Source organism: Scyliorhinus canicula, chromosome 12 (genome assembly GCF_902713615.1).
Source record: "Scyliorhinus canicula chromosome 12, sScyCan1.1, whole genome shotgun sequence".
In the NCBI taxonomy this organism is placed as follows: domain Eukaryota; kingdom Metazoa; phylum Chordata; class Chondrichthyes; order Carcharhiniformes; family Scyliorhinidae; genus Scyliorhinus; species Scyliorhinus canicula.
Window position 1 is genome coordinate 104,826,566 of NC_052157.1, and position 15,925 is coordinate 104,842,490.

The following is a 15,925-nucleotide window of genomic DNA, read 5'->3' on the forward strand; positions in this document are numbered from 1 at the left end:
ACCTCGACGCAGTGAGGCAGCAGTGCTAACCACTGCGCCACCATGCTGCCTCCCGGACTGTATTCTGAAGAATGGCAGGGAGTTATCCCTGACTTACTGGCCAATATTTATCCTTCACCCAACCTAATTAAAACAGATTATCTGGTCATTAACTCATTGCTGCTTACAGGGCACAAATTAACCAGTAATTCTCACACTTCAAAAGTACTCAATTGATTGTAAAGTGCTTTTGGGACATTCTGAGATTGAAACGGGTGCTTTATAAAATGCAAGTGGCTTCCTGATTTGGATTCAATCCTGCAAATGGCAAAATGTCACCACCATATACCACTGTTTTGTTTCTAATGTTCCCCTGTGCTCTCCCTCAACAGTCCAAGCTTCGTGTTCTCCACTCTGGCCTCGGCCTCTGTGTCCTTTGCCACTGGTGTCCTGGGAATGTGGATCCCGTTGTACCTGTTCCGTGCGGAGGTCGTACAGAAGAACATCGAGCCGTGCACTGTGGAGCCCTGCAGTGGCAGAGACAGGTAAGTTTCCCATTGATGGGGGCCATTCACCCAGAGGCTCCTTGGGTAGGGGAGGGGGGGGGGGGGGGGGGGGGGGGGGGGGGGGGTCCCTTGATGGATCTTCATTGAGTCCCACTTTGAAATTTTATCCTGAATGTGACATTGGTAAAACCTTATTTATTTCTTGGCCACCCAATTTCTCAAGAGGGCACGGGTACTAAACGCAGTCAGAAGTGAATGGCAACAATCATTTTCTTTTCCTGTTCAAATAAAATTGAATTCTAGGAACTCGCCACATTTGCGGTGAATTTTGATGAACATGCATAACTGATGTTGGACGAGGGTTAACCATTTCGCTATTTCTTTGCAGTTTGATATTTGGAGCAATTACTTGTGTTACTGGGTTCCTCGGACTGATTGTGGGTGTTGCAGCCACGAGGTGGTACCGCACTAAAAGCTCGCGGGCAGATCCTCTGGTATGTGCATTTGGAATGCTCAGCTCGTCCATCTTTATCAGCCTGATCTTTGTCTTTGCCCGGTTCAACATTGTGGGAGCCTATGTAAGTATAACTCCTGTCTGTCAAAACCACTGTCGTTATAATGCTCCAAGAACTTGGTTGCTCTTTGGGCAAATCCTACAGTGTAGAAGGAGGCCATTTGGCCCATTGAGTCTGCACTGACCCTCCGGAAAAGCAACCGACCTAGGCCCACTCCTCTTTTTTTCTGTTGTTTGCTAGAAATGATGCTTGCGCTAATGGGGTTAAGAAACTGATATAATTAACCAAATGGCCAAATACGGCAAAGAAGGCCCCTTGTTGCAATACCCAACTCACCAGATAGAATTTTTTTTAAAGTAAAGAAATAACTTGCTTTCATGTAGCACTTTACACAAACGTTAGGATCCCAAGAAGTACTTTGCAGCCAATTTATGCACAGCAAGATCTCACAGTAATGAACGGGAAACATGCTTTTAAATATCGGCCAAGGCACCAGGGAGATGTCCCGTGCCATTCCTTGAAATAGTACCACAGGAGTTTTACATCCACTGGAAAAGGCAGACCGGGTCTGAAAGATGACAACTGTGACAGTGCAGCACTCCCTCGGCACTGCGCTGGCATGTCAGCCTAGATTTCTGTGATCAAGTCTCTGGAGTAGGACTTGAACTCACAACGTCCTGACTCAGAAGTGAGTGTGCTGCCAACTGGGACATAGCTGATATAAAATCACAACCTCTTTCTCTGTCGCACTCTTTGTTTGCCTCCCATTTTATTCAAACTGCTGTAATCAATGGTTCCTGGAACTTCTCTTGTTCCTCCCAGGCTTCATGCACACTCTTGCTCACAGGATGAAAATTGAGCTATTATAGGTTTAATTTCGCTGTGCATCCCTTTTATCTCGCCTCTCACTCCTATTGCTTTTTAAGTTTGGTGTCCTGGACTGGAAGGTCGCCTAGAGCAGTGTTTTCAAAATTTGTGTCCCCGAGACCCACTTTTACCAACCTGCCGACCTTTGCGACCCACCATTTTCATGTACCTCTAATACGACAGGTGAGCCTGCATGGTCCTCACCATCTCCCTCACTTTGTCATTCGATGTTACATTTCTGCTAAGGATTTCAGCTGGTGGTTTAAGTTCTCGCTGCATCCTTTGATAAGAAATCAAGAGGTTTGTCTTTGAACTCGCCATGCTTCGTCTTAGAACATAGAACATAGAACAGTACAGCACAGAACAGGCCCTTCGGCCCTCGATGTTGTGCCGAGCCATGATCACCCCACTCAAACCCACGTATCCACCCTATACCCGTAACCCAACAACCCCCCCCCCCCCATACCTTACTTTTTAGGACACTACGGGCAATTTAGCATGGCCAATCCACCTAACCCGCACATCTTTGGACTGTGGGAGGAAACCGGAGCACCCGGAGGAAACCCACGCACACACGGGGAGGACGTGCAGACTCCGCACAGACAGTGGCCCAGCCGGGAATCGAACCTGGGACCCAGGAGCTGTGAAGCATTTATGCTACCCACCATGCGACCGTGCTGCCCCTAAATGCCTTCAAATGCCTTTGAAGTTTTGAGGGTTTTAAACTCTCATTTCTCAGTACTTCCCTGCATATAACACACATGGGCCTTGCATCCTGGCGCAATTAACAAAGAAATCAACTTTACACTGCTTTGTTCACTATTTCAGTTTTTAAAGAATACATTTGGAGCAGTGTATAAATGATTTCTTCAGGTATGGCTTTGTTAATTGCTGCCAGGATGCAAAACCCATGTGTGTTATATGCAGGGAGATAGTGAGGGCCAAGCAGGCTCACTGTCACTTTTTTTTGCCAATTTGGCATGGCCAATTTGCCTACCATGCACATCTTTTTGGGTTGTGAGCATGAGATCCACGTAGACACACTGATAATGAACAAACGCCACATGGACAGTGATCTGGGGCCGGGATCAAACCCGGGTTTTCAGCAGATTTCAGTTTTTTCTTTGTTGGCTGTTCACCAGGGGCCCCGAAGCTCTGTACAGAGCTAACACTAGCACTGCTTTGACCTGCTGTGGACTCTCCTCTAGCAGCACTCTCTAGCAGATTCAGTTGAAAGATTCTGGCCTGTTTATATCTCTGGCCTTCTCTTTCATCTAGAATTCTCCACCGTCCTGTTGCGGTACTTGCTCGCAACTAAAAAATGGAGGAATCTCTCCTCTGTGATTTTGTGCCAAAAGCACAGATGCGTGACATTGGTGTACATGCCAGGCCCGTAACCTGCTCTCTGCCGCCGCTTCTGCCAGAAGAGTGCATTGTTCCATTTAAAAGTTGGTTGCGACCGACATTCTCGATTAAAAGTCGGTCGCGGCCATTGGCCGCTTCTCCCACGATCGGGAACGTCACGACCGATCTCTTTGTGACACTCCTGACATCCATCCCCTACCCAACCGCAGTTTGAAAAACACTGACCTAGAGTTAACTTCAATCACAAACAGAAGTGAGGATTGCGGAACTGAAATACTTGAGATTCTCCACACTGTACTCTGTCTGGATGCAGGGGTCCTGATTTATTTTAAGATTCAGTTGAAGTTGGAGTTCAGCCATCACCACACAAGCTGCAAAGGACTTCTCCTGATCTTGTTCCATTTGAATGTGCAAGTATTATTTTACCAAAGGAACGCTTGACTCAATCGGAGCACAATATGCTTTAATAATCTAACAGACAAAATACTCTGCCCAGTCTTTGACCTGGATGCAAGTTATATTCTGCCGAGTTCCAGTTACCTTATTGTGTTTGTCCATTATGCAGAAAGTGCCCTCTTGCTGTCTTTCTGTTTTCTGGCTTCTCCTCAGGCCTGTTTCCCATCTAATATTACGCCAGATGGGTTGCATTTAATCAAAGACATTAATTGCAACCCACTACCCTGGATAATATGTTCCACCTGGGATTATTTTTAACTGGAATGACATTGGCGAATACCAATGGGAAATGATCTCCTGCCGAGGAGACGGGGCCTGGATCGACCCTAACCAGAACGGGGATTGAACCCCATTCTGTTGGTACCATTCTAATCCACACCAGCCATCCACCCAACCGAGCTGACCCAAGGAGATCGGGTTTCTCTGGTAACATACACTGTTCCAAGCATGTTGTAGTCTGATATGGATAGTGATGGTAGAGGCTTTAACGTTCTTTTCCTCACATGGTTGAGCAGAAATCTCTCCCACTCTTGCTGCCTGCCATTGGCGTGTGTGTGTGTGTGGTCCCATGGAACTTGAGCCTCTGGCTCAGAGGCAGGGATGCTACCCACTGCATCACAAGAACTTTCCCAGCCATTACTGAGACTATTTTTTTCATTCTGAATTTATTAAATTAAATTTAAATTTCCCCAGCTGCCGTAGTGGGATATGAACTCCTGTCACCAGTTCATTCATCTGAGCATCCAGATTACTAATCCCGGTAACACTACTAAAAGCTGTTCTTCACCTGACTGGCTGTTTGGTGCATCAAGTAGTAGTGGAAGGTGCTGTAGAAGTGGAAGGTTTTTCTTTTCATATCTTTCTTTTGGAAATCTCTCTCTCTCTCTGTCAGTGCATAGTTTTGGACTTTTACACCAAGGTTTCCAGTCCTGTGAGTTATTCTGATGGACGTTGCTTCAAGCAGCCAGGGAGGAAATGGCCCAAATCTTCTGAGGAGTGACTGCCACCACTGGATTGCCAGTCTGCTCCCACTTTCCTGCACAACACTGGAGTTCCCTGTTTCTGGCCCGGACGTCACAGTCTGGGTTCTCCTGAAGTGCGGAGCATCCCCTCAATCCAGCTGCTTCCGCGAAGGGCTGGAACGTTGAGGAGGGGATGGGGGGGGGGGGGGGGGGAACGACAAGTCAAGGGGTGGGCAGCACGGTAGCACAAGTGATTAGCACTGTGGCTTTACAGCGCCAGGTTCCCAGGTTCGATTCCCCGCTGGGTCACTGTCTGTGCGGAGTCTGCATGTTCTCCCCGTGTCTGCGTGGGTTTCCTCCGGGTGCTCCAGTTTCCTCCCACAGTCCAAGGACCCAAAATCCAGAGTGCAGATTAGGTTGATTGGCCATGATAAATTGCCCTTAGTGACCAAAAAAGGTTAGGAGGGGTTAGTGGGTTACCGGGATAGGGTGGGTGAGGGCTTAAATGGGTTGGTGCAGACTCGATGGGCCGGATGGCCTCCTTCTGCACTGTATGTTCTATATGATCCCTTTTTACAGCACTAGCTGCCGTATTCTGGTTACCTGTTCGCTGTCACTTTGAAAAGCCGGGCATTTATGAGCGCCTGCCTGAGTTAATGTGTAAATGTGTAGTGTGGGTGAGAGGCAAGGGCGGGGAGTTAAGTGGATAAGGAGGTAGGGTGGCAGGTGTGTGAGATGGCAGATGGGGAGGGTGTTAGTTGTGTAGGGTGGTAAAGCGTAAAGTAGTGGGTGGAATGGGAGGGTCAGAGTCAGTGAGGTAGGTCAGGAGGTTAATTGGAGGTCCGTGGGGAGGATGATGGTGAGGAGGTAAATGGGGGATAGGGAGGGTTCAGTTGTATATTTACTCGGGTATTAGACCAGGTTTTAATCTGTCTCACATTTCCTGGGTAACAATCCAGTTAAGTAAGTCGGAACTGCCTTACTCAGAGCTGGAGACTCATTCGGAGGGTCCCAGGGAGTAGGGGACTTCCCCATTGGAACTTCAAACATTTTGGGCAACTCCCATCGTGTCAGTGCGTTGGAGTGTTGTGGGAATCCTGGAACACCATCCTATGGAGACGGGAAGGTCTGAACCATTGATTATTTTGTTTCTTCAGTTATGGAAATATTGGAAAAGGGCTGTTGAACTGGGTGGGGTGATTGGTGGTTGGGTCGTCCTGTCACAAAACCCCCCAAGTTGTTAACTCTGAGTGGAACATGCAGCACATGGGCTGGATTCTTCCGCCCGTCAGCTGCATGGTCGCCATGGCGGGACACGGACCGTTGAAAGATCCATTGACCTCAGGCAGGAATTTCCGGTGGCTGGGCGGGCGTGGCCGGAGAATCCCGACTTGGGCCTTAGCTCACCAGGCTAAATCGCTGGCTTTTAAAGCAGCCCCAGCAGGCCAGCAGCACGGTTCGATTCCCGTACCAGCCTCCCCGGACAGGCGCCGGAATGTGGCGACTAGGGGCTTTTCACAGTAACTTCATTGAAGCCTACTCGTGACAATGAGCCATTTTCATTTCATTCATTTCTTAATCAGGAGGTGCTAACTCTAATTGATGAATCCCTGATCCGACATCTGGATTGCCCATGTCAATTTATCAAGGCAAAGTCTTTTGATGAACTTTTCACATTAAAGCTTCCTTCAGTGCAATTTAAAAAGCCCCTGTTTAATTCTTGCAATTGAATATGCAAATCATCTTTGGCCTGAGAATGATAGCCCAAAGATTTCATTCTGTGTTTAGTTTCTACCAGCCCCCAGCCACTGTAAATCTACCTGCTGTTAAACAACCGTAATGGAATTGTACGTAAAAGATACCTCGAGATAAAGTGGCAGTTGGACTCGGTGGAAATAACCTCTCCGACTAGCCTGTATTTTCTGGAGAAAGGTACATTAAATATAGGCAGCATTCTTCGACACTTGAGAAGCAGTCTGAACAAGTGAAGAAGAAATTTCATCCTGAAATCAGACAGCTTAATGGGAATAACCTGCGGCAATACAGACACTCATTTCATCAGTTACATGAACGTGTCTAATAGTCACAGCTGGTGACAGGTAGAAACCTCCCCGGGGGCACCGGGGTCAAGTGCACACAACTGGGTCAAACATTTCCCATGGGGCACTTACAAAATCGCCAACTCTGTTTGGCCTTATTCCTGCAGGTTTTGTCACATGACCTCTCACCTCCAACAAACGCCACCTCCCCCACCTCCAATCCAGTCAAACCATCTTTTCCCCCCTCCCCTACGATCTCTGATATTTTTATAACCAGTAATCGTAGGAAAAGGGCTCTTTGCAGGCCATTCTATTTCCACTGCCGGCAGCGGAACAGTGGTGGAACTTGTGCATCAGTCAGAATGCTATGGGTTCATGCCACAGTCCAGAGCATTGAGTGCCCGAATCTAGGCTGACAGTGCAGTGCTGAGGGGGTTCCACGCTGTTGAATGTTTTTAAAAATAAATTTAGAGTACCCAATTCTTTTTTTTTCCCAATTAAGGGGCAATTTAGCGTGGCCAATCTACCTACCCTGCGCATCTTTGAGTTTGTGGGGGTGAGACCCACGCAGACATGGAGAGAATGTACAGACTCCACACGGATTGTGACCCGGGGCAGGGATCAAACCCGCCGCCGTGAGGCAGCAGTGCTATCCACTGCGCCACCGTGCTGCCCCACACTGTTGAATGTTAACAGAATCCAAGCTGGTCGGTGAAGCCGGATCCAAGGCTTTTCTTTTATCGACAGTTCATTGTCTTGTTCAATCTCGCAGCTCCCCTCCCGCACAGCCCACTGTCCCAGCTATCCCCCATTTATACCCCTTTGACGTGAACACATGATCTTTTACATAAACAAATGAAATTCCCCTATTTATGTATGCTCAGAGACTATTGAAACCTATCGCCTTTTCCTTAGCAATGTAATTGGCATTGACAAACTTGAACATTTACATTAACAAGCCGTAACAATGTAACGAACAAGATGTTAACATTGGAGGTGCCATCTTCTAGATAAGAGGTTAAACAGAGGCTCCACCTACCCTTCCGGTTTCCCAGTGTCAGGTAATAGACCCTACGGCGCAATATATTGAAGAAGAATGGGAGACTTTCCCTGTTGTTGCAGGCAATATTTATCCTTAAGCTATCACCACTAATGCAGATGATCTGGTCACTATTACATTGCTGTTTGCAGGAGCTTGCTGTGCAGAAATTAGGTGTTGTGTTTGCTACAGTGTGATTAATTAGCAGTCAAGCACTTTGGCAAGTCCAGCGGTTCAGGAAAGGTTCTATGTACTGCGTGCATTTGTGCTCCCCGTCTCATTGTCCTGTTCCTCTTGGAACTCTTAACATTATTAATAACCTACGACCCTGACAAAGAGTCCACTCTTGTCAACTTGCTTATCTTCTCCGCCCACACTGACTGACCTGCCCAATGGTTCCTGCATTTTCTGCTCTTGTTCCTGAAAACAAATCATGCTGGAGCATTATTACACATCTCTAAACTTGGTTGAGATTAAATGATCGACCCCGAGATTTATGAGACTTGTTTTCATTACACTGTCTAGAAGCATTACAAATGGACAAAGGTTCAGCCGGTCACTATGTGCTGCCAGGTCTGAGATGCAGCAACAACCTTCAGGAATTGCTTGTTCATAATGCTGCAGGATGTTTAAGGGAGTTTGCTTCCTTAGCCAAGCAACATTTCCATTTCCCAGGTGTGCTGCCTTTGAGGTTCCGGGTTGATTATATTTGATGATATTCCAATCTGGGTTTGTCCCCTTTGCCCAAGGAGAACTGGACCGACCTGTTTGATGGCAGGACTTCTGAGAAATGTGTCAGAGAGATCTAGCTTATCTCGTTTGTCTGGCTTGGCTTCAAAACCCGGGAGCTGGAGACAAAATCAGTGTGTCCTCCACCCTGAGGTCTTTGGCAGGTGGCTTGAGACTCTGGCTGCAGAGGAACCAGAGGAACACAGACGTGTGGAGCCTTGGAGAATTTGCTCACCGAGAAAAGCACCTCTGACTCGCGACAGTAAATAACTCTGTTGAATTCTCACATAAAGATTGAGAGCTATGTCCCGCAGTTCCCATACACTCAAGAAAAGGCCACAAGCCTTTTTCATCATTGCATGAAGCAGTTGCCAAGATAAATTTAATCCCTCCCATTGTAATTGCTGGGGCAAAGCATAAACTTAAGTAAATACATGTGGATGCCGATGTTATATCAAATTACAGAACAAACTACAGCACCCAACTGGTCTATATCAATGTTTATGCGGCACAAGAGCTTCCTCTCGTACTCCCACTCTCTCTGTATAAAGATTCCTTCTAGATTCTACTTTGGGCTGGACTCTGTCAGTGACGGGAGCTGTTTCTCCACATCCATTCCATGAAAGCCCTCCATTATTTTAAAAGACTGTGATCAGATTTCCCCTCTCCATCTCCTCTTTCCTCAAGAACCTGCCGTTCCCGCGATTGGGGTACCATCAATGCAAATCTTCCAATTGAAATTTTGATTGGGTGCTCCATACTCCCTCACTGAAAATGTGAACTCCCTCAGTACCATTCCAGCGAACGCAACATATTTTAGATGAAGTAATGGGCACTAGGAGCTCTGCCCTCAATGTCTCGAGGTTGCCCAAGTGCCTGAACCTGTGACTCAATGCCTGAATGTAAAAGCAGTAGTAATTATAGATGTTGAGTGTTGTCGGGTAAAGGATTTCCCAAATAAACTTTGGTTGCTAGCGTGGAGTTTTTATTGCTCCTGGACACTCCATTCCATCCAGATCTCATGGACTGGGTCTCCCATTCTCCAAGGTGTATTTTTGTCTTCGGGAATCTTCTGACAGTCGTCCCCTTTTTGAGAATCCGTTTGGATGATCCCCTATGCTGGATTTCCACCTTGTAGAACTGTTATAGCACAGGGGAAAACCAACTTGCCTATCGAACCTCCATGGGGCAGTCTAGAACCAGGGGACACAGATTCTGAATAAGGGGGCTCCCGTTTAGAATAGGGATGAGGTGGAATTTCTACCTCCAGAGGATCGGTAGAGTTTGGAATTCTCTTCCCTCAGAGAGCAGTGGAGGCTGGGACATTGAATATATTCAAGGCTGAGTTAGATTTTGGATGGACAAGACAGTCGAGCGTTATGGGGTCAGGCAGGAAAAAGGAGTTGAGGCCACAATCAATCAGCCATGATCTTTTTAAATGTCGGAGGAGGCTCGAGGGGCCAAATGGCCTACTTGTGCTCCTATTCCTTATGATCCTGTGATCTGATTTTCTATCACACCTGTGCTGTTTCTTTGAAAGAGAACTATTTAGTCCCATCCCCATTCTCTTAGAACTTGTCCATTTTCAAATAATTATCCACTTTCCTTTTAAAGTCTGTGTATGTTCAGGATCCAGCTATGTTTACATTCTGTGCCTAATGTTTCGTTCTTTTAAGAATAAGTGGTTGTTGCATACCCTTGTAACAATATGTAATGAGGGACAACTTGTAAATAACTAACATTATAGTTTGCGGTGATTTACAAAGTTAACTTTGCCTCTTGGGCCCAGTAGAGCAATATTTACTTATCTGAGATTAACACAAATTTCAAAAGATATTTTAAAGCAGCTTTTAATTAACAAAAATATGTCTTTGTTTGAGATGCAAGTAAGTTAGGTATGTGCTGATGGACTTCCTTCCTCCTGACCCCCCATCACTCATTATGCCAACCTACTTCCTTTAGTTAACTAGTGGTCTCCGCCAAGTCATGTCCTGTTGGTCCCTATGCCCCCCTCCAGTCTGGGGAAATCCGTCAGTAAGTTACAATGAGTTTGAAACACTCAGCTCCCAGGGCCAAGAGTTTAAATGTTATCTGGGCATCCAGTAATTTCATAGAATCCCTACAGTGCAGAAGGAGGCCATTCAACCCATCAAATCTGCACCGATCCTCTGAAAGAACATCCTGGGCGGGATTCTCCGCTGGCGGGATTCTCCGTTCTGCCGGCAGTCCGGGGGCTTCCCGACGGCATGGGCCCCACAATGGGAAACCCCATTGACCGGCCGGCGTAACGGAGAATCCCGCTGGCGGGTCAGGGCAGAAATGTGGTGCAGCGGGGCGGAGAATCCAGCCCCCTAACTAGGCCCAACCCCCGCCCTATCCCCATTAACCCACCTAAATTGCACAACATTTGGACACAAAGGGACAATTTAGCGTGGCCCATCCACCTAACTTGCACATCTTTGAAACCAGGGCTCCTGGAGGAAACTCGTGCAGACACGGGAGAGAGCGTGCAAACTCCACACAGTAGCCCAAGGCTGGAATTGAATCCGGGTCTCTGCTGCTGAAAGGCAACAGTGCTAACTACTGTGCCAATATACCACCCCATTATTGAGATATGATGTGGAGATGCGGGCGTTGGACTGGGGTGAGCACAGTAAGAAGTCTTGCAACACTAGGTTAAAATCCAACATGTTTGTTTCAAACACTAGCTTTCGAAGCACTGCTCCTTCCTCGGGTCACCTGAGGAAGGAGCAGTGCTCCGAAAGCTAGTGTTTGAAACAAACATGCTGGACTTTAACCTAGTGTTGTAAGACTTCTTACTATTATTGAGATAAAGAGTGTCACAGTTTTCATACAACACATTTGACATCTAGGTTCTAATTCGCACCTTTCTCTCTTTGCATAGATGTGTATATTTATCGGAGAAACACTCCTCTTTTTGAACTGGGCCATCACTGCAGATATCCTCATGGTAGGTGTGAGAATTTTAAAGTTTGACTCCCTTCTTCCTTCACAGAGAAAATTAATCTCTCTCTCGAATAGTCCTAAAGGTGCACTCGCAATTTCTGTTTATAAATGAGTGCTGGGCTAGACGTTTGGAATTCTCTCTGTTCAAATCTTGAAGATGTGAATTCACGTTGAAGAGTTCTAGAGGTGGCACAGGGTAACTGCTACTTTCAAGTGACCATTTGAGGGTCTAAGCGTGTGCCCGTTACGTTACTGGACCAATAATCCAGGATGAGGAGAGTATAAAACCCGCAATGACCGTTTCAGAAAAGACTACAAAATCATTAGATTGTAAAATCTCAACCTGTTCACTAATGCCCTTTAGGGAAGGAAATCTGCCATTCTTACCTGATCTGGCCTACATGTGACTCCAGTTCCAGACTAATGTGATTGACTGTTAACTCTCCTCTGAAGAGGGCAGCACGGTGGCGCTGTGGGTTATCCCTACTGCCTCACGGCGCTGAGGTCCCATGTTCGATCCTGGCCCTGGGTCACTGTCCGTGTCGAGTTTGCACATTCCCCCCCCCCCCCCCCCCCCCCCCCCCCCCGTGTTTGCATGTGTTTCGCCGCCACAACCCAAAAGATGTGCAGGCTAGGTGGATTGGTAACGCTAAGTTGCCCCTTAATTGGAAAAACTGATTAGATTCTCTAAATTTATTTTTTAAAACTCTCTTCTGAAGTGACCTAGCAGCCACTCACTTGTACCAAGTGCTGGACCAATTCCTGACACTTGCATCTTGGGGCAACTAGGGATAGACAATAAATGCTGGCCTTTGCCCGTGTTGTGACATCCCAAGAAGCTGTGATCCCAAAGAGCCAGTGAGCTATTTCCCCCATATCTATTCAGCCAGTGTTCTCAGACAAGTGATTGGCAATGTTTTCCTCATCCAAGCCAAAGGATTTTTAAGACCTATTGTCCATCCCCGAGCCTCAAGGATGGATTGCTCAGCATAGACTCGGTATTTCCTCACAAGGATGAAAGAAAATTGAAGAGCAGGATGTACAATTGTTCTGTGTTTGATTATGTGAGTCTGTTTACTATTGATGCTCACTGTGCTTGATTGGTTAAACCTGGGTATGAACTCTGAAAAAAGTAAACAAAACTCCAAAGGGCCAGAAGTCAGATTTGGAAACCGTGGAGCAGACATTTTAAATAAAACCCATTACACACACACACACAAATTGGTGTCACCTCTGAATAGCTTTGAGATATAAAATAAACAATGCCACCCGCCCTGGGTGATGCTGCACATCTCTTGGCAGCTGATTAGAGAATCGTTCTGCTTACCAACCCGCCGCTGTCTTCAGCAGGCAATATGTACTGTGGAAAACATAAAAGAAAGAGCAATTAAGCAAATTTGTCACCATTGCACAACAAGACCGATCAGTGCTCATGATGTAATGTTTGTGAGCTCACCAGTGCCTCAGTTTTCCACCGCGCTGAGGTCCCAGGTTCGATTCCGGCCCCGGGTCACTGTCCGTGTGGAATTTGCACATTCTCCCAGTGTTTGCGTGGGTCTCACCTCCACAACCCAAAAAGATGTGCAGGGTAGGTGAATTGGCCACGCTAAATTGTCCCTTAATTGGGGGCGGGAAAAAAAGAATTGTGTATTCTAAATTTATAAAGCAAAATAATTTTTTTTTTAAATGCCTCTGTTTTCTCACTCTTGTGCTAAAGTCCCTTCAAATCTTCACCCTTCCCTCTCTCTGTACGCTTCTCCATCCCTCTAAGATAACTATGCTCCTCAAACTCTGGTTTCTTGGATATTTCCAATTTCCTGTGCTTCACATTGCTTTCAGCCATCTTCGGTTCTAAGCTCTGAAATCCTGTCCCTAAACCTCCGTATCTCTACTTTGAGGCATCTTTTAAACCCTAACTCTTTGATTTGCTTTGGGTCACCTTTCCTAATATGTGCTTCTCTGGATTGATGCCAATCATTTTGTCCAACTGCATCCTTTGAGACAGCTTACTCTGGTGCTATATGAATATAAGTTCAAATTTGAAGGAATCTTCATGGCCTGGAAATACCTCAATCAAATAACTCTTTCTCTTTGTTCCCAGTATGTTGTTATTCCGACCCGTCGCTCGACAGCCGTGGCCTTGCAGAGTTTCACCTCTCACTTGCTTGGAGATGCCGGCAGCCCCTACTTAATCGGTGTTGTAAGTACAATGTGTTTAGTTAGCACCAATCATTGAGTTACTGATTGACTGGCAGTACGCAGTCTTGTGGCACAACAGACTGGAGGGCCAAAGGCTTGATACCCCTCTTGACCGCCCTATCTCAGCCCTACTGTTCTGGGAACCTACCCACAGGTAAAGTGGAAGGGAGGGGGAATCATTCTGAGAGGAGCTCTCATGCACCATCTAGTGGCTGGTTCATCTACATACTGGTGGAAGCTTGGCAGCAGGTCAGCGGCTGGCTGCCTTGACTTTAAGAGATTAGAGGGTTAAAGGATGTGGTGGAAGCAAGTTGGTGCCAGGATTACAGCTACCTTGCAGGAGATTAAGGAGCAGCATTGGAATTGATAGAGGCCTCTTGTACCTCTTTGGTTGGGAGTTTGATGCACACACTGAAATTGTTGCACCCTTGTTAGCTAATGATAAGGCCAGAAAATATAGGCCAGTCAGTTTGTGCTCGTCAGTGGGTAAGCTTTTGGAAACCATTGTCTGCGTCAAAATTAATAGTGACTTGGATAAGTGTTGATTAAGAATAGACAGCATGGAGATAAATCCCTCTCCTCTCCTTGGCTCAAGAGTCATATGGACTCAAAATGTTAACTCTATTTCTCTCTCCACAGATGCTGCCAGATCTGCTGAGTTTTCCAGTATTTTCTGGCTTAGTTAGAGAGGAATCGAGTTTAACTAACTTGATTGAAGGGCGTGGACAGAGTATATAGAGAGAAACTTGCCATTGGCAGAAAGGTTGAGAATCGGAGGGCAATGCTTTAAAATGAATGGCAAAAAACCCAATGTCAATGTGAGGAAAGATGTTTGTCACTCAGCGAGTGGTTAGGATCTGGAACGCTCAGCCTGAGTGTGGCGGAGGCAGGTTCAATCATTGCTTTCAAAAGAGAATTGGATCATTACCTGAGGCAAAAGAATTGCTGGGCCACAGGGAAAGGGTGGGGGTGCAGGACTACGTGAGGTGCTCTTCAAGGGAGCTTGCACTGACTCAGGCTGAATGGCCTCCTCTCTGCTCAACCATTCTATGATTCTACATCACGGAAAGAGAAATGATTTTGTGATGGCCAGAACTGCGAAGGGAAATTATCACAACATTAACAAGATTTAAATATCCACATTCTGAATCAGAATCACAGAATCCTTACCGGGCGGGAGGCCATTCGGCCCATCAAGTCTGTACTGTACTCCCTCTGGGAGTTTTTTATTGTTCATTCTTGGGATGTGGGCATCGCAGGACATGGGCATCGCTGGCTGGACCAGCATTTCTGTCTGGCAAATTCACTGTGTGGCATTTCCAAGTCTGCGGGTAAGGGTGGCAGATTTCCTTCCCTAAAGGACATTTGTGAATCAGATGGGTTTTCATGACAATTGACAATGGTTATATGGTCTGCATTAGACTTTCAATTCCAGCTTTTTATTAAATTCAAATTTCGCCATCTGCCAGGGTGGGATATGAACCTCGGTCCCAGAGCATTACCCTGGGTCTCTCCAGTGGCAATATCACTACACCACCATCTCCCTTTGCTTTGTTCCAGACTTATTATTATTGTTCCTTATTGGTAATTATTTAATTAGTATCATGGGTTGCTGCCATTGATTGAACAAGCATTTAGATGGAGAATAATTGGATTTCTCTCTACTACTGTTGTTCCATAAAATGCTTTCTATTCCTCAGTGCGATAATGTCACAATAAACAAGCCATCTGCACCCTTTAATTAAAATTACTTTCTGAAGGTGGTACTCTAGGAGACTGGGAAGTATTGGGAGGAATTACAGTCCCTTAAAAACACTGCTGTGCAATTTCTGATCACTGCTGTGCAATTTCTGATCACTTCCGCCGTGATGATTAGTGTCGCCCGAGAGCCCATCCCTTAAGGCAGGTGGGCACAGTGGTTAAGAAGGCATGTGGTATACTTGAAATCCACATTGTAGGAGGGATGTGATAGCACTGGAAAGGGTGCAGAGGACATTTACCAGGCATGTTACCTGGCCTGGAGAGTTTTAATTATGCAGAGAGATTGGATAGACTGGGGCCGTTTTCCTTGGACCAGAGGAGACTAAGTGAGGACATGATTGAAGTGTATGAAATTATAAAGAGCGTAGATAGAGTAGACAGGAAGAAACGTTTCCCCTTGGTGAAAGGATCAATGACCAGGGGGCTCAGATTTAAGTTAAGAGGCAGGAGATTTAGAGGGGATGTGAGGGGAAACGTTTTCACCCAGAGGGTGGTGGGAGTTTGGAACTCGCTGCCTGAAAGGGTGGTGGAGGCAGAGACC

General features: G+C 46.4%; 1 protein-coding gene across 1 annotated transcript in view; it reads left to right on the forward strand.

Moving 5' to 3' along the window:
- Window positions 1-15,925, forward strand: part of LOC119974615 (protein spinster homolog 2-like) — a 128,176-nt gene that overhangs the window by 91,461 nt on the left and 20,790 nt on the right. The window contains exons 7-10 of the mRNA XM_038813648.1: window positions 372-524; window positions 874-1,063; window positions 11,363-11,428; window positions 13,526-13,624. Of these exons, the coding sequence (XP_038669576.1) occupies window positions 372-524; window positions 874-1,063; window positions 11,363-11,428; window positions 13,526-13,624 (508 nt within the window). The remainder of the gene's footprint in view (window positions 1-371; window positions 525-873; window positions 1,064-11,362; window positions 11,429-13,525; window positions 13,625-15,925) is intronic.